The sequence below is a fragment of the Oncorhynchus gorbuscha genome, unplaced genomic scaffold (genome assembly GCF_021184085.1).
Source record: "Oncorhynchus gorbuscha isolate QuinsamMale2020 ecotype Even-year unplaced genomic scaffold, OgorEven_v1.0 Un_scaffold_1080, whole genome shotgun sequence".
Classification (NCBI taxonomy): Eukaryota; Metazoa; Chordata; class Actinopteri; order Salmoniformes; family Salmonidae; genus Oncorhynchus; species Oncorhynchus gorbuscha.
The window spans coordinates 110,044-131,892 of NW_025745969.1; the positions used below are offsets into that span (position 1 = coordinate 110,044).

General features: G+C 46.1%; 1 protein-coding gene and 1 pseudogene across 1 annotated transcript in view; one reads left to right on the forward strand and one right to left on the reverse strand.

Annotated features, from left to right (window-relative positions):
* The first annotated feature begins 208 nt into the window (after positions 1–208).
* On the forward strand, positions 209–5,540 carry LOC124021190 (annotated as a pseudogene).
* Positions 5,541–6,335: 795 nt separating this feature from the next.
* LOC124021191 (potassium voltage-gated channel subfamily KQT member 5-like) overlaps positions 6,336–21,849 on the reverse strand; it is a 70,320-nt gene continuing 54,806 nt past the window's right edge. Inside the window, exons 10-16 of the mRNA XM_046336537.1 lie at positions 19,738–19,797; positions 17,758–17,981; positions 13,744–13,855; positions 12,798–12,929; positions 12,445–12,552; positions 9,685–9,811; positions 6,336–8,324 (exon numbers count right to left, since the gene is read on the reverse strand). Coding sequence (XP_046192493.1) covers positions 7,020–8,324; positions 9,685–9,811; positions 12,445–12,552; positions 12,798–12,929; positions 13,744–13,855; positions 17,758–17,981; positions 19,738–19,797 — 2,068 coding nt within the window. The 3' untranslated portion in view covers positions 6,336–7,019. The remainder of the gene's footprint in view (positions 8,325–9,684; positions 9,812–12,444; positions 12,553–12,797; positions 12,930–13,743; positions 13,856–17,757; positions 17,982–19,737; positions 19,798–21,849) is intronic.

Genomic DNA, 21,849 nt, shown 5'->3' on the forward strand with positions numbered 1-21,849 from the left:
AAATGGTGGCAAAGCCACTCAGTGAAACTTTATACACATTGTCAGGGAAGGGAATAGAGAGATCTTATGGGGTGTGAATGGTTCTCGATAACCGAGTCACTAGTATTAATCAATTTCACAAATATTTGTCTTCTCAATACCCCCTAAAATGCCAAAACATTTTGCTTGGTTAATGACATTGTAATTCCTAATAACTTGGCCATCTTGGTTGACCCCTCTTGCCATAATCTACTCCGGTGTCTTCCTGAGCGAACAGAAGGAGAAGCTTCACATCAACATCGTGGTGATCGGCCATGTGGACTCAGGCAAGTCGACCACTACAGGCTACCTCATCTACAAGTGTGGGGGCATCGACAAGAGGACCATTGAGAAGCTTGAGAAGGAGGCCGCTGAGGTATGGAGGTGGCCAGGCACAAGTGACTTAACTCTCTGTGCTGGGAATGTGTTTAAGGTCTAGCCTGTCGTTATACATGATCGATATGTTAAGAGTCTATTGTCAAACTTTACACCAAGATCAGTATTTCAGGGATATGGTACGATTCCACTTTGAATCCATACCATTTAACTGAGCATTGATTTATTTACCTCTCGATATCTCTCTCGATTTTGTTCCAACATAAAAGAGACAAACAAACAGCACAGACTTTTGCCATTGATTTGGTGTCTCTTTGGTCTACCTTTAGATGGGGAAGGGCTCGTTCAAGTACGCCTGGGTGCTGGACAAGCTGAAGGCAGAGAGGGAGCGAGGCATCACCATCAACATCTCCCTGTGGAAGTTTGAGACCAGCAGGTCACTATCATCGATGCCCCAGGACACAGGGACTTCATCAAGAACATGATCACTGGCACCTCTCAGGTATGGGCTGCAGACACTACCGTATCCAGCTGTCACTAAACATGGACCCTGACTGAATGTTTAGCCAAGGGCCTCTTCTTATTTGGTACTTATGGGCCCCAAAACGGGAAGAAGGAAGAACATGAAACATATTAAACATGTCTTCTATACTATTAGAAAACAAAACCTTTGAGCAGGATTACATTGGCTACTCTGAAAATCAAACGGTTATTCTGGGAATCCATTTACTAAAACAAGAAATAAGAATAAGAATTGACTATTTTTTCCCATGTAACACTTTCTGCTTTCAAATGCAAACAAAATGAAACGTCATGTTTGCTCCCCGTCTCCTCCTTGCCACAGGCGGACTGTGCCGTGCTCATCATGGCGGCAGGCGTGGGCGAGTTCGAGGCGGGCATCTCCAAGAATGGGCAAACCCGAGAGCACGCCCTTCTGGCCTACACCCTAGGGGTCAAGCAGATGATCGTAGGGGTCAACAAGATGGACTCCACCGAGCCCTACTACAGCCAGAAACGCTACGAGGAGATTGTGAAGGAAGTCAGCACCTATATTAAGAAGATTGGTTACAACCGGGATACGGTGGCCTTCGTTCCCATCTCCGGCTGGAATGGGGACAATATGCTGGAGGCTAGCCCTAACGTTAGTAGTCTTCTTTGTATACTTATTCTTAGCGTTTTCCAAGGCAGGAGGACACTTTACATTCTTAGGACGCAACCTTATTACACAATAGGGTTTCAGATGCAGTCGTGCACACCTCCACTGAATTACAATTAGTGTTACTGCCGTGGTATGAAAAGTGGTTCGTTTTCACAAGGTGTCTTATTACTTATTACTTATGCAGAGGCCATAACGCTTAAGTTACTCTTGTTCCTAATGTTTGGTCTGGTCCCTGTAGATGACATGGTTCAAAGGGTGGAAGATCACTCGTAAGGACGGCAACGCCTCTGGGACCACCCTGCTGGAGGCCATGGACGCCATCCAGCCGCCCTCCCGCCCCGCTGACAAACCCCTCCGCCTGCCCCTACAGGCCCTGGACGCCATCCAGCCGCCCTCCCGCCCCGCTGACAAACCCCTCCGCCTGCCCCTACAGGCCCTGGACGCCATCCAGCCGCCCTCCCGCCCGCTGACAAACCCCTCCGCCTGCCCCTACAGGCCCTGGACGCCATCCAGCCGCCCTCCCGCCCGCTGACAAACCCCTCCGCCTGCCCCTACAGGCCCTGGACGCCATCCAGCCGCCCTCCCGCCCCATTGACAAACCCCTCCGCCTGCCCCTACAGGCCCTGGACGCCATCCAGCCGCCCTCCCTCCCCACTGACAAACCCCTCCGCCTGCCCCTACAGGCCCTGGACGCCATCCAGCCTGCCCTACAGGCCCCGCCATCCAGCCGCCCTGCCCCACTGACAAACCCCTCCGCCTGCCCCTACAGGCCCTGGACGCCATCCAGCCGCCCTCCCGCCCCACTGACAAACCCCTCCGCCTGCCCCTACAGGCCCTGGACGCCATCCAGCCGCCCTCCCGCCCCACTGACAAACCCCTCCGCCTGCCCCTACAGGCCCTGGACGCCATCCAGCCGCCCTCCCGCCCCACTGACAAACCCCTCCGCCTGCCCCTACAGGACGTCTGCAAGATAGGAGGTGAGGCCCTGGGAGGCGTTCAAACCCACCACTGGTGCTATGCCAGTGGCTTAGGGGTCAATTCCATTTCAATTCAGTCAATTTGGCTATTGTGCAGCACTGAAAGCCAAAGGGTTTTGAGTTGTTTTTTCAGCTCTTACATACATTTTATTTTTGATGTTATGCACTCAAGCTGGGATTCAATCCGAGCTGCGTTCGATCTGAGATCTAGCACGCTTGACATTTAACTGGAATTTACAATTGAATTGACATCTGCAGCGTTTGCCTTGAATGCGATCTCTGCCGAAGGCGTTAACATTGCCATTAAATGCGACAATTTCTACAAGTGCGATCGGATTCAATCCAGGCCTCAGAGAGACTTGAAAGATTGTCTCAAAGGTTTCATGCCTCTCACCCCCTCCTCCCAGGTATTGGTACGGTCCCGGTGGGGTGGGTGGAGACGGGCGTGATCAAGCCAGGCATGGTGGTGACTTTTGCCCCTGTCAATGTGACCACGGAGGTCAAGTCAGTGGAGATGCACCACGAGGCGCTGACCGAGGCCATGCCCGGAGACAACGTGGGCTTTAACGTCAAGAACGTGTCGGTAAAAGACATATGGCGAGGGAACGTGGCTGGAGACAGTAAGAACGACCCGCCGATGGAGGTGGCCAGCTTCACTGCACAGGTCTGGATAGGAGAGTTCACTGTGGAGAACATTGTGTGTCTGGATTGAAACGAGTCATTACGAGACACCAATTAACATGCTGTGTTCTGATTCCGGATCACTTACTACCCCGTTTAAACAGGCAACAAATAGCATAGAGTCACATCATCATCCTGAACCACCCAGGTCAGATCAGTGCCGGCTACGCCCCGTGCTGGATTGCCACATGGCCCACACCGCCTGTAAGTTCGCCGAGCTGAAGGAGAAGATTGACCGGCGCTCGGGCAAGAAGCTGGAGGACAACCCCAAGGCCCTGAAGTCTGGCGACACAGCCATCATTGCCATGGTCCCCGGGAAGCCCATGTGTGTGGAGAGCTTCTCAGAGTACCCACCACTTGGTAGGTGGTGTGTGTGTGTCTGCCCTCAACCCAGATCCCTATTGGGGGGACAGATGACGTGTGCTGTACATCTTTGTCATATATATATATTACAGAACCTGCTCTGTTCATCAGATAAGAAGTTATCTCCATCCTTCATCAGTCTTGGTGCTTCTAGTCTAGAACTAATCACATGTTCCATTTAGTATTTGCGAAGTGCTACAGTTCAAATCAACTATAGCATTGTATCATGTGCTGCAAAGCCTGTAATAGACTGAAATATGTTTATAATAAATCATTAGAAGTATGACTCACATTCGATCATTCTCTCCATCCTCCCAGGGCGCTTTGCGGTGCGTGACATGCGTCAGACGGTGGCGGTGGGCGTGAAGGCGGTGGAGAAGAAGGCTCCGTCCACGGGCAAGGTCACCATGTCGGCACAGAAGGCCCAGAAGGTCAAATGAACATTGTGTTGGGCTCGCAACGTTAGCGTCCGCCACCATGAAAACATCACTCCCCTGCTACACAACATAGTCAAAGTCTGGTCCATGCTCACGATGCATCGCAAGAGCAGACTGAGGGAAACAATGGTATGGTATGTTCATTAAGGAAGTGTTCTGTTTTATATATGTTTTGGTCTGCTTGTTTGACTGTTTGTGGTTGGGATACACTATCTGAGTGGAAGACCATTTAAAGAACTCCTCTAGGTGTGTGCTATTGTACTCAGTTCAACTTCAAAAATATTATTGATATCGTTGGTTTGCATTAAACTAGCTGCTAGTTAATGTTAGTAAAAATGTACAAACATTTTTAAATTGATAAAATGTTGAAATGGTGTTGTTTTCCTCCGGCTGCTTGCACGTTCCCGATGCACTTTAAGAAATATATCCGTTACTAACATATTGTAGCACCTGGCTCGGCTTAAAAGCTCCCAAGCACTGTTCAAACCTTGTCGACACTGTTCCACTCGACACCTTATTGTACGCAACCTGTGAGCTTGATCTACATCGAAAGACACATTTAAAAAGGGTTCAGACTTAGCAACATGTGCATCATTTTTCCGCGGTCATTGAAATATGGGTTGACAGTTGAGAAAAATCATTTTCAAGGTAATAAATAGATGCCAACACGCAGTTACAGAACAGGAGATGCACCACAATGGTCAAAGGTTAACAGGACGTGTCTGTAAATATGTCAACAAACACACTTGAATTTCCTTTTTTTTTCTTTTTTTTTATTGATGTAGGAGAATAAAAGTTTCTTTAGCATTTTTCATGACATCACAGGTTTGATTGGAGCTAACGGACATTATTACTATCGTATAGGTATGTGCACGTCATTTAAATAAATTAGGATAATGATCGTATGAGACAATGATGACATTTCTAAAGGCCAGTTTTCCTTTGGTAATACATGGTCTGTCTGTGGATAAATAATGCCCAAATCAGAGAGTCATTTTCTTTTATATATATATACAAGGGACGAAACAAAAATCAAGTATGTGAGACCATTTCAGCACAAAAGGCCAACAACTCACACGTTGGGTGCAAATAAACATGTTGAAATGGACAGTATATCGCCAAAAAAAGGCACCATGTTATGTACTGCATGTTTTGTATACTTCACATATTCTGGTAAAGCCTTCAATAAGGATCGAATCGACCATAAATGTTTCTGCTAAACTTTCTGTTTCAAATGGTATGTGTACTGGAGCTTTGGATTTAGCGTACAATTTCATGTTGTTTTTGGTGAAACATCCAATAATCCCTACAGGATCCTGTTCAGTAGGCACAAAATGTTACAAAACGTTTTGAAACCGATGAGGTAGCTTACTACCGGAGGTTGAGCGTGTCCAATGAGGTCATCTTTGCATTCCAATTCAAAATGTTTTGCTACATTGTGCCCTATTGAACATGACCCTGTTGTACCTGAATCTGTAACACTTAAAAGGTTAGTCCACTCAAATGACAAAATACATGTTTTATTTTGGTACCCTGCAAAGACTGTTTGAAAGGTAAGAAACACAATGGAATTTTGTGATTTGAGTGACATATCCCTTTAAGTCAAAAAGGAATAATTGTTGTTAGCATTAGCCATGATGACACTCACACTGCTTGCCAGGGTGTGCGAAATATCACTTACAGATTATTAACATAACATTATATACATTCTACAGCAAGTCAACTTCCGTTTAAGCAATTTTAATAAGCATTCAAAACTATAATGTATTAAAAGAACGAAAGCCGGGCAGTGTGATTGCGACTGAAACCATGTAAGACTGCAAGTATCTTCATTTAATGAAAAGAGGGTCACATAATCGGACAACAGATATATTTTTGCACATTTTCTCCCTTCGTGTTTTGCTCTCTTGTGTTATAAGTAACAACAAATATTAAATGAGAAGATACACAGGCATCTCAAGAAATCACATAATGTGGATGCCGTGGTCGTCGGGTAGATAACACCTCGGGGTGCACAATTGAACTGTGTTTTCGGCATAGAAATAGAAGTACTAGAACGGGCATCCCCATTCAAAGGTGTCATGATGGGTGGACCGTATTCTAGTAATTATATTTCTATGGTTTTAGCAGCTATTCGTCTCCTGTTTTAGAAGTTATTCCTTTCCCGGGACTATGTGTAAGCAGCTTGTGTACAATGGTTATACAGTTTGTAAACTACCGGAGTGTGTGTGTGTGTGTGTGTGGGTGGGTGTGTGTGTGTATTGGTGTGTGTGTGACCTGTTGGCAGAATTCAATTTACCTCAAACTAGTATTGACCTGGACGTGGCAAGTCTATCATTACAATGAGGGGTGTTTTGTACCATTGTATGTCCACAATAGTCACTCAAATGAGAAACTATTATAGGGAACTGATGTGGGTGAAAAACTTGGTCATATTGAGGCAACATTCATTTCAAGATGGCTGCCTCAGAAGCTTTGGATAACAGTCTGATATTGGGTTCATGTAAGCATTTCACTTGCCCCATACGCCCCTCCTTATAAGTTAGGAGGCCCCACACTTGAACTTTTACTGTACATGATTATGTGTATTAAAATTAAGGAAATGTTTTCTAGAAGGGTTTTGCCATAAGGTCCATAGGCATCAACAACTTCCAGTGTTAATGAATGAAGACTTATGGGTAAGTTGAAAACATGCAGTGCTCATGCAGTGTCGAGATCACAGATCAACCCACTGTCTATCAGGATCAAGTTTAGCTTGTTTCTTAGATATATATAATATATATATCAAAGTCTCTTTTTATATACCTCTCTCTCTTTATTTTACCTTCTTTGTTTCGATTTCTTCAATAATAATTCATGCAATATGTTCATGTATCGTCGACTTGGATGAAAAATACTTTGCTTTTTATCAAATGAATCAACATAAATATAAACAGAAATAACCATTATAGTCCCTCCCTGTTCCCCCTCACCCCTCCAAAAATAGAATAAAGAGCTTCTCTATAAGGTGAGGTTTTTTGATTGGTCCATACGACACGGGGGTGTGTCTTATTTTAGCCGTACGTGCGGCATGCTCAGGGACTCGGCGCTCCCAACTGAGGCGGGTGATGACGTGTTCCCGCTCGCGCTCGCCAGGCTCCTATTGAACCCCGCCAGAGCACTTAACCCCGCCCCAAGCCCAGGGTCTGTCCTCAGTAGCTCTGAAGAGTAAGAGGTTGGGTCGGCTGAACCCTGGGACAAGAAGTCAAAGCCAAAGGCTCCACCTTGAGCCTCGGGAGGGAGAGGGAGGGCGTCCACATCCCTGTCGCTGATAAAGAGGTCCTCCTCCCCCCAGCCATCCCCGCCGCCCCCTCCCGCAGGGTCCTGACTACTGTGGGAGCCTGTGGGGGAGTCGCTGCTGCAGGGGCTGGGGGAGGAGAGGCTGAGGCTAGGATGGTGGTGGCTATCCAGGGTCATGGAGGTGGTCCCACCCTGCCCCAGGTCTTGGACAGACATGGATTTGCCCAGGCTTCGGTCCACCTGGCTGGGGTTGGAGCCAGAGGAGCAGCGGCCTCCTTCTCCCAGAGCAGAAGAGAGGGGTACCAGGGGCTCCATCTCCAGGCTTGTGTGTCTCATCCAGGAGCCCTCTGCTTTAGCATTGCAGGGCCGGCCATTGCTGTTCCCATTGGACCCCCCTCTTGACTGCCCCAGCCTCACGATTCTGAGGCCTTGTTCTGGGCCTAACACATCACCATCCTCCCTCTCCTCCGGGCTTCCACAGAAGTTGCCCACCTCCCTCTCCGTCCTGGAGTGACCCACCGTCCGGCTGGGCTGGGGAGGAGGCGGTGGGGGCCTGGCCAGAGTAGGAAACCCCCCACTTTCAGATACACAATTAGGAGTAAGAATAGGAGGTGAGTGAGAAGAACTTCCTCTATGGACTGGTTCCCCACTTTCCGGCAGGGTATGATGATGATGATGACGATGGTGGTGGTGTTGAGGAAGGGGCGACGGACTGAACGAGGAGGGCGGGGGCCCACCGGTAGAAGGCGAGGAGGTGCCAGTGTTGAGGTTGAGGCTGAGCTCGGTGGGTGGCGCCAGGATAAGGTGAAGTCCCCGGGACAGGTTTGAGGCGTTGGTGGAGGAGCGGGTCACGCACCCCCCTTGGCCCTCTATCCCTGGCCCACCTCCGGTGCTGCTGACCTGGGTAGAGCAGGTAGAGTGGTCCTTGAAGAGGATAGAGCTCTGGTAGTCTGAGGTCTGCTCCAGCTCGAACAGAGGCAAGGAGGAGAGGGTGAGGGCAGAGGAGGAGCCTTTACGTAACACATGCCGGTAGATGTCCAACAGGGAGTCGAGCTTCGACTCAATAGACTGGACCTAGAGAGGGTTGGATTGAAGGAAGGGAGGGAGGAAGGACGGAAGGAAATTATGGTTAATATTAGCTACACAAAAAAGAGTACTTTCACATAATTGGTAATACAAACAACATGCAACCACATTTAACTATAATGCAACCACGCAAAACAATTTTAAAATGTTGAATAACAGTAGTTGGTAGCCCTTTACACTCATACCTGTACCCGTATACGGGTTGAAAATGGCAGATTTGGGCACGAATGCCTCACAGCGCTGTATGGGTTTGGACTGACAGCCGTTCTGAACTTGAGCACCGCGCGAAGTTGCATCTCTCCCAGTACTTGGGCAACGTTTGCTATTTTTTTGTTCTCTTAGTGAGGGAAATGCTGTAAGTTAAGAGGACTCTATGTACCTTGAAAGATGAGACGACGAGGATCATTATAATAAATACCACTTTGATGTCACACAAGCCAAACACCCGTGAGTCCAAATGTGCACTTCACATTTCCACATCATAAAACTCATACAGTGTCAGCGTTTATGATCACTATGTTTGATGTTACAAGATGACATGGCGACATACCCTGGGTTGTTCTGAACAGAACGAGCCCACGTCTGTTTATTGTGAAGATCATTTTCCGTGGCCCACACCTGCATGCACTCATGACTCCTTTCTATGCGCACCAAAATGACCCGGTGAAAGCCCAACACCGTAAGATCGTATATATTAACTGAGCTAGTCATGTCGGCAATAGAGCAAGCTTTCAAATCATGCCCACCTGACCCCGACTGCGATTCATTATGGACCATTTTGGATTGCGTAAGCAGCAACGGTAATCGTGTGATGGCGGGGATACAGGGTTGTGTTCCAAACGAAACAACGACAAGTGTGCTTGCTCTAGTTCCTCAACGGCACAGCTAGGAGAGCTCAAAAAGTACCTTCTTTGAGGCTTAGAAATGCATTGAAATGACTTGGGAACTGGGCACACTTTGGAGAGGTGTGTGGCCACTTGGAGACTCCAGTTAGTCCTCTCACTCAAACCCTTGTAACTTTGTTGTCTTATGTTGCACCTACCCCACGTTTTCCAGGGATATTCTTATGGTACTGAATGTGGACAGTGTATTGGTTGGACCCTGTCTCGTGTCAGGTGGACTTGTGTGCTCACCTTTGGTCTAATCATTTATCTTCCCATTATCTTCAAACTGTTCCCTTACAATTGCTACCATGGTCATGCGTGTGCTTTTCATATTTCCTCTGTAAGAAACATTTCAATTGAGCCCCCATCCGTATAGGCCAATTCCCACGAATGTCAAAGGTGAACCACACATAACTCACCATATTTAATGAACCAGTGGTTTAAGTTCACGGAACCCCACTCACCTGCCGTTCCACTTTGCAGACACGTCCCAGCATACTCATGTCCTCCAGCAGGTCTCCATCAGACAGCAGCTTGTCCCGGATCTTCTTATCCAGAGGAACCTGGCCTTTACCCAGGATCTGGTCCACTCTGGAGGGCACAGGAGACATAGTGTTAAAGAGAGGGTACAGAATGGTGCAGGACCAGAGGATGTCCAGTAGGCAGCCCGCCCGAGAAGGAAGAAGGAAGGAAAGAGAGTTAAGATTTGGAATTGGTCCTCTGTGAGAATACAACACTTACTGTAGAGGCCCATACTGCTCACAAGGATATATACCGGCTCGGTTTACTGTGTCACTAGAGATATAGGTTGCAAGTGTATCAATATCAACAGCATGCCACTGGGCACACACACTGGTTGACTCAACGTTGTTTCCACGTCATTTCACTGAAATGAGGTGGAACCAACGTGGAATAGACGTTGAATTGACGTCTGTGCCCAGTGGGATGTCAATACACCTTTTTTCAAAAGATCTAAGATTAAACTTTAGAAGCCAAGAAGAAGAGGCAAATGTATTATCTACTACTGGATTTGAAATACAAAATGGATGACCTTAAATTACAAGCATAGTTTTTATTTGTATGTATATATCATTTTACTACACATTTGGACTTTCATTTGAGATGTTTATATGAGATAATCAATATTTTCCATGACTCAAGAAGCTCTCGACCAGAAAAATGTAATTTGCTCACTCATTTGGTAAATAAGGCCTTTCAAATTCAGTGAAAGTTTAGGGCCTAGATTTAATCAGATCAAGTGCTAACCGGCTATAGCCGACACCTGCATAGCTGACGTTTTGGCGGGTGTCTGCGGTGGAACGGCATTGGAGCTGTAAATCGGTGGGCAGCTGCTCTTGTGATCATTGTCAAGAAGCCACACCTCCCCACTCCCGTTAGAAGTTCAGAATGAGAAAATGTCATCTATATAGAAATAATGAAGCTCGAATTGAAAAATCATTTAACCAAATAATGAGGATTTTTAACAGCCTAATCGAGGTGTAGATTACATCTCACATTCCAGAATGCAAACTTAATGAGACTCCGTGCAGCCAATGGCAATGTCCGTTTTAGCCATAATGCTGGGAGCAACTCGTGGATTTGATCACTCTAACGCAATTCCACCGCCGACACCGTCAAAACATCAGCTCTGCGGGTGTTGGCTAAAGGGGATCTGATTGAATCGGGCCATAAGTTTAAGAGAAAACTCAGAGAAAACTCAGTTGACAGGAATGCAGAACAGAAGAAACATCACCGGGAGGAATCTAGAAACTGAACCCATCAACAGTCCCAGATCCCCCGTGCAAGATATACTGTCAACCTAGACTAAGATATACTGTCAACCTAGACTGTAATATATACTGTCAACCTAGACTGTAAGATATACTGTCAACCTAGACAGGTAAGATATACTGTCAACCTAGACTGTAAGATATACTGTCAACCTAGACTGTAAGATATACTGTCAACCTAGACAGGTAAGATATACTGTCAACCTAGACTGTAAGATATACTGTCAACCTAGACTGTAAGATATACTGTCAACCTAGACTGTAAGATATACTGTCAACCTAGACTGTAAGATATACTGTCAACCTAGACTGTAAGATATACTGTCAACCTAGACAGGTAAGATATACTGTTAACCTAGACTGTAAGATATACTGTCAACCTAGACTGTAAGATATACTGTCAACCTAGACTGTAAGATATACTGTCAACCTAGACTGTAAGATATACTGTCAACCTAGACTGTAAGATATACTGTCAACCTAGACTGTAAGATATACTGTCAACCTAGACTGTAAGATATACTGTCAACCTAGACTGTAAGATATACTGTCAACCTGTCAACCTAGACTGTAAGATATACTGTCAACCTAGACAGGTAAGATATACTGTCAACCTAGACTGTAAGATATACTGTCAACCTAGACTGTAAGATATACTGTCAACCTAGACTGTAAGATATACTGTCAACCTAGACTGTAAGATATACTGTCAACCTAGACTGTAAGATATACTGTCAACCTAGACTGTAAGATATACTGTCAACCTAGACTGTAAGATATACTGTCAACCTAGACTGTAAGATATACTGTCAACCTAGACTGTAAGATATACTGTCAACCTAGACAGGTAAGATATACTGTCAACCTAGACTGTAAGATATACTGTCAACCTAGACTGTAAGATATACTGTCAACCTAGACAGGTAAGATATACTGTCAACCTAGGCAGGTAAGATATACTGTCAACCTAGACTGTAAGATATACTGTCAACCTAGACTGTAAGATATACTGTCAACCTAGACTGTAAGATATACTGTCAACCTAGACTGTAAGATATACTGTCAACCTAGACTGTAAGATATACTGTCAACCTAGACTGTAAGATATACTGTCAACCTAGACAGGTAAGATATACTGTCAACCTAGACAGGTAAGATATACTGTCAACCTAGACTGTAAGATATACTGTCAACCTAGACTGTAATATATACTGTCAACCTAGACAGTAAGATATACTGTCAACCTAGACAGGCAAGATATACTGTCAACCTAGACAGGTAAGGAAGATATTTGCGATTTGAAAACCATGCAGTGTTTCTTCTAGCAAACAATCAGCTAGTCCACATGCAGGGGATGGGGAGAAAGTCAAGAGGGTGTGAGGAGAGGAGAGTGTGAGGGGTGTGTGTGAGGGGCGTGAGGGGGTTAACTCTGACCCCTGCGTGGAGTTCTTTCTGCCCTGGCTGTAATACATGGGCAGGGAGGGAGAGGAAAAGGTCTTGGCTCGGCTGCTCAGGGGTTGGGGCCCCACTATCATGTCCAGCCTGTGGGGGAAAGTGAGGACACACACACACACACAAATATGAATGTATGCACACAGACTCGAACATATGCACACTCATATGAAGACAAAGACATATACTGCTCACATTAGTGGCTAAGCAGTGAATACACATGGGCAAACAGCTGCTAGCTGAGCTTTTTCATGCATTTTATTGGAAGGTCTAAGTTAGAGAGTGTGACTACGTGAGCACTTTGACCATGTGTGACAGTGCATTATTGTTCTCACCGTGTCTGCAGACTCTTGATGCGACACAGCATGTCCAGGTGTCCGGCGGAGTACTGCTCTATGACGTCCTTCACATCGTACGGACGCAACGTCTCCTTGAACTTCTTCTTGGCCACGTGGAACTTCATTATCCTGGATGGACCAGACCATGTTCATTAAATACCAGATGAAAGAACATTGCCCGAAACAGGGAGGGACTACGTGAACGTGTCTAACAAGAAACGCTCCTTTTTGTTTCCCGTTGAGAAATGTTTCTCTACGGTGTGTCCTAATCAAAGCGATCCAGCATAGGAGGGAATCTCAATGCAGTACGTCAATCTACCACAAGAGGGAGTCCTCAAACAAAGAAGGACATTGACCTCGAGTAACACACGCCAAGGTACTGAGATCTAAAACTGTCCAATAGCAACAGCAGAAACGGCTCTTCTTTCTCAACATAAATACATGACCGCTCACCTGGAAAATCATTTCATAGTTCAAAAGCAAATGTTCCTGTGAAGTTGCGAAAGATCTGAGGTAAAATCAGTCTTTTACCTCACTGTTTACCTTAGCTGTGTAGCACGTAAATCTAGCCCTTCGAGAGAGTGTAGAGGGGAGCTTAGTACATACACCTGTGTGCCCCATACAGCGGAAGAGGTTGAATATGAGAGGCCCTTACTGCCCAATGTGAGGATCAAAGTGGTAAGACTGATGGAAAAGACATATAGTAATGTATCCACTGGCTAAAACCATGGCGGGAAGTAAGAGAGATTTTGAAGCTGCCTCTCACGGTATGGGATTAGGGGAAAGAGTTCGGAGGTTACAATAAGAAGAAAAAGGTCACACTAAGGCTCTGATGGCATACTTGAGTGAGGGCAGCAGGTGTGTGTGTGTGTGTGTGTGCGTGTGCGTGTGCGTGTGTGTGTGTGTGTGTGTGTGCGTGTGAGCGTGCGTGCACGTGTCTCACCTGACGGCTCGGATGACAGACTTGACGGAAGGCAGCAGGTCCTCCACAGAGATCTCACAGTGACACCCCTTGTCATCACCGAAACCATCCTCAGTGGTCATGTTAGAGTCAGCTAGAGAGAGAGATGGAGGGAAAGAGAGTTTGAGTTATAACATACCTTCATTATTTCTATGACGGAGACAGGAAGAAAGAGATGGAGGGAAGGAAGGAGAGAGGGAAGAAGGGGAGGGAGAGCGGGAAGAAGGGGAGGGAGAGCGGGAAGAAGGGGAGGGAGAGAGGGAAGAAGGGGAGGGAGAGAGGGAGAGAGACAGTGGCGCGCATTGATGCCAAGGGGAGCCAGGCTTTCCCAAATATTTTACCAAAAAAACATATCTTTCGTCTCTCTCTGTTTTAATGGTTTTCCATCAATTCGCAAGTGGCTGAATCTCACCGGAGAAATCATCAGAGCGAGGGAAACAGCGCCCTTCTGTCTCAGTATGTGTAGCCCATCTATCTGATGCTGTGTGGACCAAAAGAGTATGGCTTGTTGCGGCAGTATATCTATTGAACCTTTATTTCACTTGGCAAGTCAGTTAAGAACAAATTCTTATTTACAATGACGGCCTAACCCAGACGACGCTGGGCAGATTTTAGGCTGACGTTAATGTGCCAGCTAACTTAGCTGGTTCATTGTTGCCCATGCGAGGAAGTTAGGCTAACAAGTGTTTTAGCTAGGTAGCCTATGACAACAAAAACTAAACTTGCACTGTATGACAGAGCCATAGACCGTTTTGCCAACATGAAAGAGATGAGGGTGGCATTGGTTTTCAGCTAGTCTACAAGTAGGGTGAGTCCAAACTTCTTCTTTTTTTACTTACACACACACACACACACACACACACACACACACACACACACACACACACACACACACACACACACACACACACACACACACACACACACACACACACACACACACCATTTGTTTCTGGTATCTAAGTTTGTTTTCCTTCATAGAAAGTTACTCAAGTAAAAGTGAAAGTCACACACTAAAATACTACTTTAGTAGTTCAAATGTATGGATAGCCAGGGGCACACTCTGACACTCAGACATCATTTACAAAAGATCCATTTGTGCTTAGTGAGTCTGCCATCCCAGAGGCAGTAGGGATGACCACGTGTTCTCTTGAAAGTGTGTGAATTTCACAATTTTCCAATCCTGCTAAGCATTCAAAATATAATGAGTACTTTTGAGGAAAAAGTATTATATTTTATTTAGGAATGTAGTGAAGTAAAAGTAAAAGTTGCCAAAAATATAAATAGTAACGTAAAGTACAGATGCCCCCCCCAAAAGACTTAATTAGTACTTTAAAGTATTTTTACTTAAGTACTTTACACCACTGGTTGCAGGTCATATAACTGTTCATTACATGCAGTATTTGCTTTGTGGTCTTCCCCCGGCCCGACGTTGCTCTCCGGTTTTGTGATAAAACAAATGTACGTGTAGTTGAATTTATTTCACCACCATGTGACTGTTGTCTATTGTTGTCTCTGCCTTATTGTATATCACGGCAACGTATGAACGAATGGGTTGTAGAGCAAACAACGCAATCATCCCAACATTGGTTCTAATATGTTTTTACTGGCTTGGCTTCCACATGGATGGAGGGAGAGAGGGGAGGGAGGGAGGGAGAGAGGGGGAGGGAGGGAGGGAGGGAGGGAGGGAGAGGGGGGAGGGAGGGAGAGAGAGGGGGAGGGAGGGGGGAGAGGGAGGGAGGGGGGAGGGGGAGGGGGAGAGGGAGGGGAGGGAGGGAGGGAGGGAGGGGAGGGGGAGGGGGAGAGGGGGGGAGAGAGGGAGGGAGGGAGGGAGGGAGGGAGGGAGGGGGGAGGGAGGGAGGGGGAGGGAGGGAGGGAGGGAGGGAGGGAGGGAGGGAGGGGGGAGGGGGAGGGAGGGAGGGAGGGAGAGGGAGGGGAGGGAGGGGGGAGAGGGAGGGGGAGGGAGGGGGAGAGAGAGGGAGGGAGAGGGGGAGGGAGGGAGGGAGGGAGGGGGGAGGGAGGGAGAGAGGGAGGGAGGGAGGGAGGGAGGGAGGGAGGGAGAGAGGGGGGAGGGAGAGAGAGGGAGGGAGAGAGGGGGAGGGAGAGAGGGAGGGAGGGAGGGAGAGAGAAAAAAAAATCAAAAAAGAGTCCACAGTATATAGCAGAAGAGCGCGAGCCTGAGAGCTGCCTCTTCTCAGTAGGTATATTGAGAGCTGCCTCTCCTCAGTAGGTATATTGAGAGCTGCCTCTCCTCAGTAGGTATATTGAGAGCTGCCTCTCCTCAGTAGGTATATTGAGAGCTGCCTCTCCTCAGTAGGTATATTGAGAGCTGCCTCTCCTCAGTAGGTATATTGAGAGCTGCCTCTCCTCAGTAGGTATATTGAGAGCTGCCTCTCCTCAGTAGGTATATTGAGAGCTGCCTCTCCTCAGTAGGTATATTGAGAGCTGCCTCTCCTCAGTAGGTATATTGAGAGCTGCCTCTCCTCAGTACATTTACATTTACATTTAAGTCATTTAGCAGACGCTCTTATCCAGAGCGACTTACAAATTGGTGCATTCACCTTATGACATCCAGTGGGACAGTCACTTAACAATAGTGCATCTAAAACTTAGGGGGGTGAGAGGGATTACTTATCCTATCCTAGGTATTCCTTAAAGAGGTGGGGTTTCAGGTGTCTCCGGAAGGTGGTGATTGACTCCGCTGTCCTGGCGTCGTGAGGGAGTTTGTTCCACCATTGGGGGGCCAGGGCAGCGAACAGTTTTGACTGGGCTGAGCGGGAACTGTACTTCCTCAGTGGTAGTACAGCTCCCGCTCAGCCCAGTAGGTATATTGCTAATGGGAAATATTATCACAAAGACCTGCTGTTTATGAGTGGCCTGAGTTACGACATAAAGCACACCAAAGCGGGCCAGGGGTTAGAAGTGGTAGAGTGCAGATCAAACAAATTTCCCCCTGACCAAGAGAACTTTTTATGACCCCAGGTTAATGATATTTGTAATGTTACAAGGCAAGCCACCACGGGCCTTTGGAGGATTGGTGTGTGTGTGTGTGTGTGTGTGTGTCAGCCAGCATCAATCTCTGCTCTCATTAATTCAGAAAGTGCTGTAGCTGGTTCTTGGCAAAGCCATTTAATCCATCTGGCATACTGTATATGCAACAATCCATTTTCCATATACAACATGATTATTGTATGGTTGTGGAAGGTAAGTGTCATATACATTATAGTCAGTCGTCCTCACTTTATCCAAAACGTCTCTTACACCAGATTCATCTGGATAAATCCCCCATTCCATTTCTATACATCCTCAACATAATCTGCTGGTAATAGTGTTATTATCGTCCACTATTGGTATAGACCTACTTCATTCTAGAATTTAGCTGGTGTTCCATTTGACCTAGCTACCTGGTCACTGTGGCTGTTACCCTGCCTCCCTCAGCCAGCTGGCTAGGCTGGATAAAGCAGCACTGCAGCCTCTGCTCGCCCCTTAAGGCGGCTAATCTACAGCATACCTGTTCCCTTCCCACCCACCATCCAGAGCACGGATCAGAGCTCCAGCCATAACCAAGCCAGGCCGGCCAGCCCCACTAACCCAAACCAGCGCACTGCAAACAGGCATTAACATTCCTCCCACTGGGCTCTATGGTCTGTGCCAGCTCTGGTCTGGTCTGCCCATAAGACCGGCGGTCTAGGAGTAAATCCTTCATAGGCTAGCACACAGCGCCCAGCCAGAGAACTTAGGGAAAGGGAGTGAAAGCCAGCATGACATTAAGAGTGTGGTTTTAAGTCGATGTAGCTCACCAGTGATCTATGTATGTTTAAAGACATCATGAGATATCATTCTAAAGATGATAACATGTGTAGAAAGTATCCGGGCAAGATTACCATTTTGGTATAAAGGGAAGGGAAATAACATGGTACCAATCAACCCATCTCTTATACTAAACGCCCAAATCCAACAATTGACCAATCACGACAAGTCATTAGTTCCTCTCACCATCGGCAGTGGAGCGTGATTGGATCTTGAGGCGGAGGGAGGGTCTGAAGCGGGTGCGGTCGTTGAAGCTCCAGCTCTTCTGAACCTTGGCAGGGCTGGTGCCCTCCGTACCCCCAGCCTCAGTCCCCGGGGACCGCCGGTCGCTCACCGACGTCTGCCGGCTCTTAATACTCTGCCCCCTGGGGCTCGCCATCCGGACACGGTCTTTGAAACTCAGCTTCTGACTGTCATGGGGATGGATGGATGGAGGGCGAAAGGGGGATGATGGTGTGGAGGGATGGAGAGAGAGAGAGAGAGAGAGAGAAAGGAATGGTGTTAGTGGAACAAAGATATACACACGTACTGTATCAAGACCAAGCACAGGTTCTGGGTCGGGAACAATTCAAACAAAATGCAATTGATTGGAAACCTTTTACAGGAGTCTTTCACCATTGCATGAGTTTGTTCATTTGTTTACCTCAATTATTGGTTGCTTCACTGGAGAGCAAGGCATTTAAAGTAGGTTAGATTGATGGGCCTATTCATAGACCAGCATGCACTGCAGCCTATTATCCAAAATACAAGTGCACAGCAGGCAAAATGCTTCAGCAGGTACCCCACTGTTAGTATGCAATTATGATTCTTTAGCACTCAGCTCACTCCTAAACATGTGACCTCAGCTGGCCAATCCCTGTCTCTCTGACTGGCAGTCCCCATTGGAGGAGCTACCATAGAAGAGGTACAATAGGAGTTTGTGCAGGGGAGGGTCTTGTATAATTGATAATCAAGAACACCAAGGGAATAGGATGGAGTGATGATTTCATGAACCTTTGTGATGAACTATTCATGGGGTCTAATATCCAAGGAGGGACTGCTGAAATGGTGAGGTGCAGGGTGGAGTGCTGAGGTCAGAGGATGGACAATGCTGTGTACAGGGTTTCCAAGTGACAACATGCAGGGGCAGTGGAGGGGCCGTGCAGAGGACAGGCAGCGGGGCAAGGGGTAGGAAGCTATACCCAATCTAACTGTGACTGTTTTGGTGGTCATTGTAAATGTTAACGTGACTGTTGAAGTCATTGTGTCTTTCGCGTTTTGGTGATATGAGTGTGAATGGTGTGAATGACAGGAAGTGAGGTAAGAGGCAGGAGTAGTTGATAAAACTTCCAGAAAGATTGCAGTTGATGGTGAAATATCACAATAAACCAGTTAGAAAGCTTATCTGTTTTTAAGACCTTACCAAATAGCTGTTGTACAGTCAGAATTTTGTAATTTTGTAATTAATTTTTTAGCTGTTATTTTACCAGGTAAGTTAACTGAGAACACATTCTCACTTGCAGCAACGACCTGGGGAATAGTTACAGTGGAGAGGAGGGGGATGAATAAGCCAATTGTAATCTGGGGATTATTAGGTGACCGTGATGGTTTGAGGGTCAGATTGGGAATTTAGCCAGGACACCGGGTTTAACACCCCTACTCTTACGATAAGTGCCATGGCATCTTTAATGACCTCAGGGAGTCAGGACACCCGTTTAATGTCCCATCCGAAAGACTGCACCCTACACAGGGCATTGTCCCCAATCACTGCCATGGGGCTTTGGGACATTTTTTTTAGACCAGAGGAAAGAGTGCCTCCTACTGGCCCTCCAACACCACTCCCAGCAGCACGTGATCTCCCATCCAGGAACTGACCAGGACCAACCCTGCTTAGTGTCAGAAGCAAGCCAGCAGTGGTATGCAGGGTGGTATGAGTAACACAAGTTAGTGTACAGTAGGAGAAGTGGTTCAAGTCATAAGACAACAGGCAGCAGGTTTCGGGCACTGTCCAAAAGCAGCTCAACATTGTTGCAAAGGTAACTCAGATACTCAGAGAACTCCCAGAACCCATATGCGGCCATTTTGAAAACCACCAAGTTTCTCTCGGAATTCAAATCCATGCATCAAGAATAAATGCGTAGTCATTCCCAAAATAGTCATGAGTACAGGCGGGCAGGGAGGGGGTACCTAGTATGTTTCCGTAGGTTACACCTCCTCAGTAGCGTCTGCTTACTACTGAGAACCTTACTACAAACCAGAGGAAAGAGATACGGTAAGCATATATATTAAATGTTTATAATGTACAGTTCAAAAGTTTGGATGCCTACTCATTCAAGGGTTTTTCTTTATTTTTGCTATTTACAAAACTATAAAACAACACATAGGGAATCATGTATTAACCGAAAAAATGTATAATATATTTGACATTTGAGTTTCTTCAAAGTAGCCACTCTTTGCCTTGATGACAGCTTTGCATACTCTTGGCATTCTCTCAACTAGCTTCATGAGGTGGTCACTTGGAATGTATTCCAATTAACAGGTGTGCCTTGCTAAAAGTTCATTTGTGGAACTCTTTCCCTCTTAATACATTTGAGTCAATCAGTTGGGTTGTAACAAGGTAGGGTTGGTATACAGAAGATACCCCTATTTGGTAAAAGACCAAGTACTTATTATGGCAAGAACAGCTCAAATAAGCAAAGAGAAATGACAATCCATCATTACTCTAAGACATGAAGGTCAGTCAATAGGGAACATTTTAAGAACTTTGAAAGTTTCTTCAAGTGCAGCCACAAAAACCATCAAGCGGTATGATGAAACTAGCTCTCACGAGGACCGCCAAAAGAAAGGAAGACCCAGAGTTTCCTCTGCTGCAGAGGATAAGTTCAAGTAACAGACACATCTCAACATTAACTGTTCAGAGGAGACTGCGTGAATCAGGCCTTCATGGTCAAATCACCTCAACTAAAGGACACTAATGAGAAGAAGACTTGCTTGGGCCAACAAACACGGGCAATGTTTGAGATTTCTGGTTCCAACCGCCATGTCTTTGTGAGACGCAGAGTAGGTGAACGGATGATCTCCACATATGTGGCTCCCACTGTGAAGCATGGAGGAGGAGGTGTGATGGTGCTTTGCTGGTGACACTATCAGTGATTTATTTAGAATTCAAGGCACACTTAACCAGCATGGCTACCACAGCATTCTGCAGTGATACGCCATCCCATCTGGTTTGCACTTAGTGGGACTATATGTTTTTCAACAGGACAATGACCCAAGCCAAGGCTGTGTAAAGGCTATTTGACCAAGATGGAGAGTGATGGAGTGCTGCATCAGATGACCTGGCCTCCACAATCATCCGACCTCAACCCAATTGAGATGGTTTGGGATGAGTTGGATCACAGAGTGAAGGAAAAGCAGCCAACAAGTGTTCAGCATATGTGGGAACTCCTTCAAGACTGTTGGAAAAGCATTCCAGGTGAAGCTGGTTGAGAGAATGCCAAGAGTGTGCAAAGCTGTCATCAAGGCAAAGGGAAGAATCTCAAATCTAAAATATATTTAGATTTGTTTAACACTTTTTTGTTTACTACATGATTCCATATGTGTTATTTCATAGTGTTGATGTCTTCACTATTATTCTACAATGTAGAAAATAGTAAAAATAAAGGAAAATCCTTGAATGAGTATGTGTGTCCAAACTTTTGACTGGTACTGTATGTGAACGTCTTTGTATAGGTTATGAATGTAGCTTCTATAAATGTCCATGTATACTTCTGTAAAGATGTCACATGCCTTCACGTCTGCATGTGAATGTTTATGCAATCTAATCTATACAATCGCTACCTCAAACTAAGTGTATTCATGTCTATGCACTGTATAGTTTATGGATGTTAATATAACTTACGACAGATGACATAGTCCTTTATGTCATGTATTTGAAGGCTTTATAAGCACAGCATGATCACTCGGCTTCAATCGCACGAAACTAAAGCGTGACCAGAGACCCTGTAGAACCACTATACGTTGTCAACCACTTGCTGACATTTAGAAAGAGCGTGTTTTAAAGGTAATTGAGCTCAGTGGAGAGAGAAAATGAAGAGCCGAGGTATGACAGCATTTTTAAAAGGCCTATTATTTGATCATTCAGCCCCACTCCTGTCCATGTCTCTCATTTAACCATACTAATTCAGCTGAGAGAGAGAGAGAGAGAGAGAGAGAGAGAGAGAGAGAGAGAGAGAGAGAGAGAGAGAGAGAGAGAGAGAGAGAGAGAGAGAGAGAGAGAGAGAGACTGAGTCATATGTG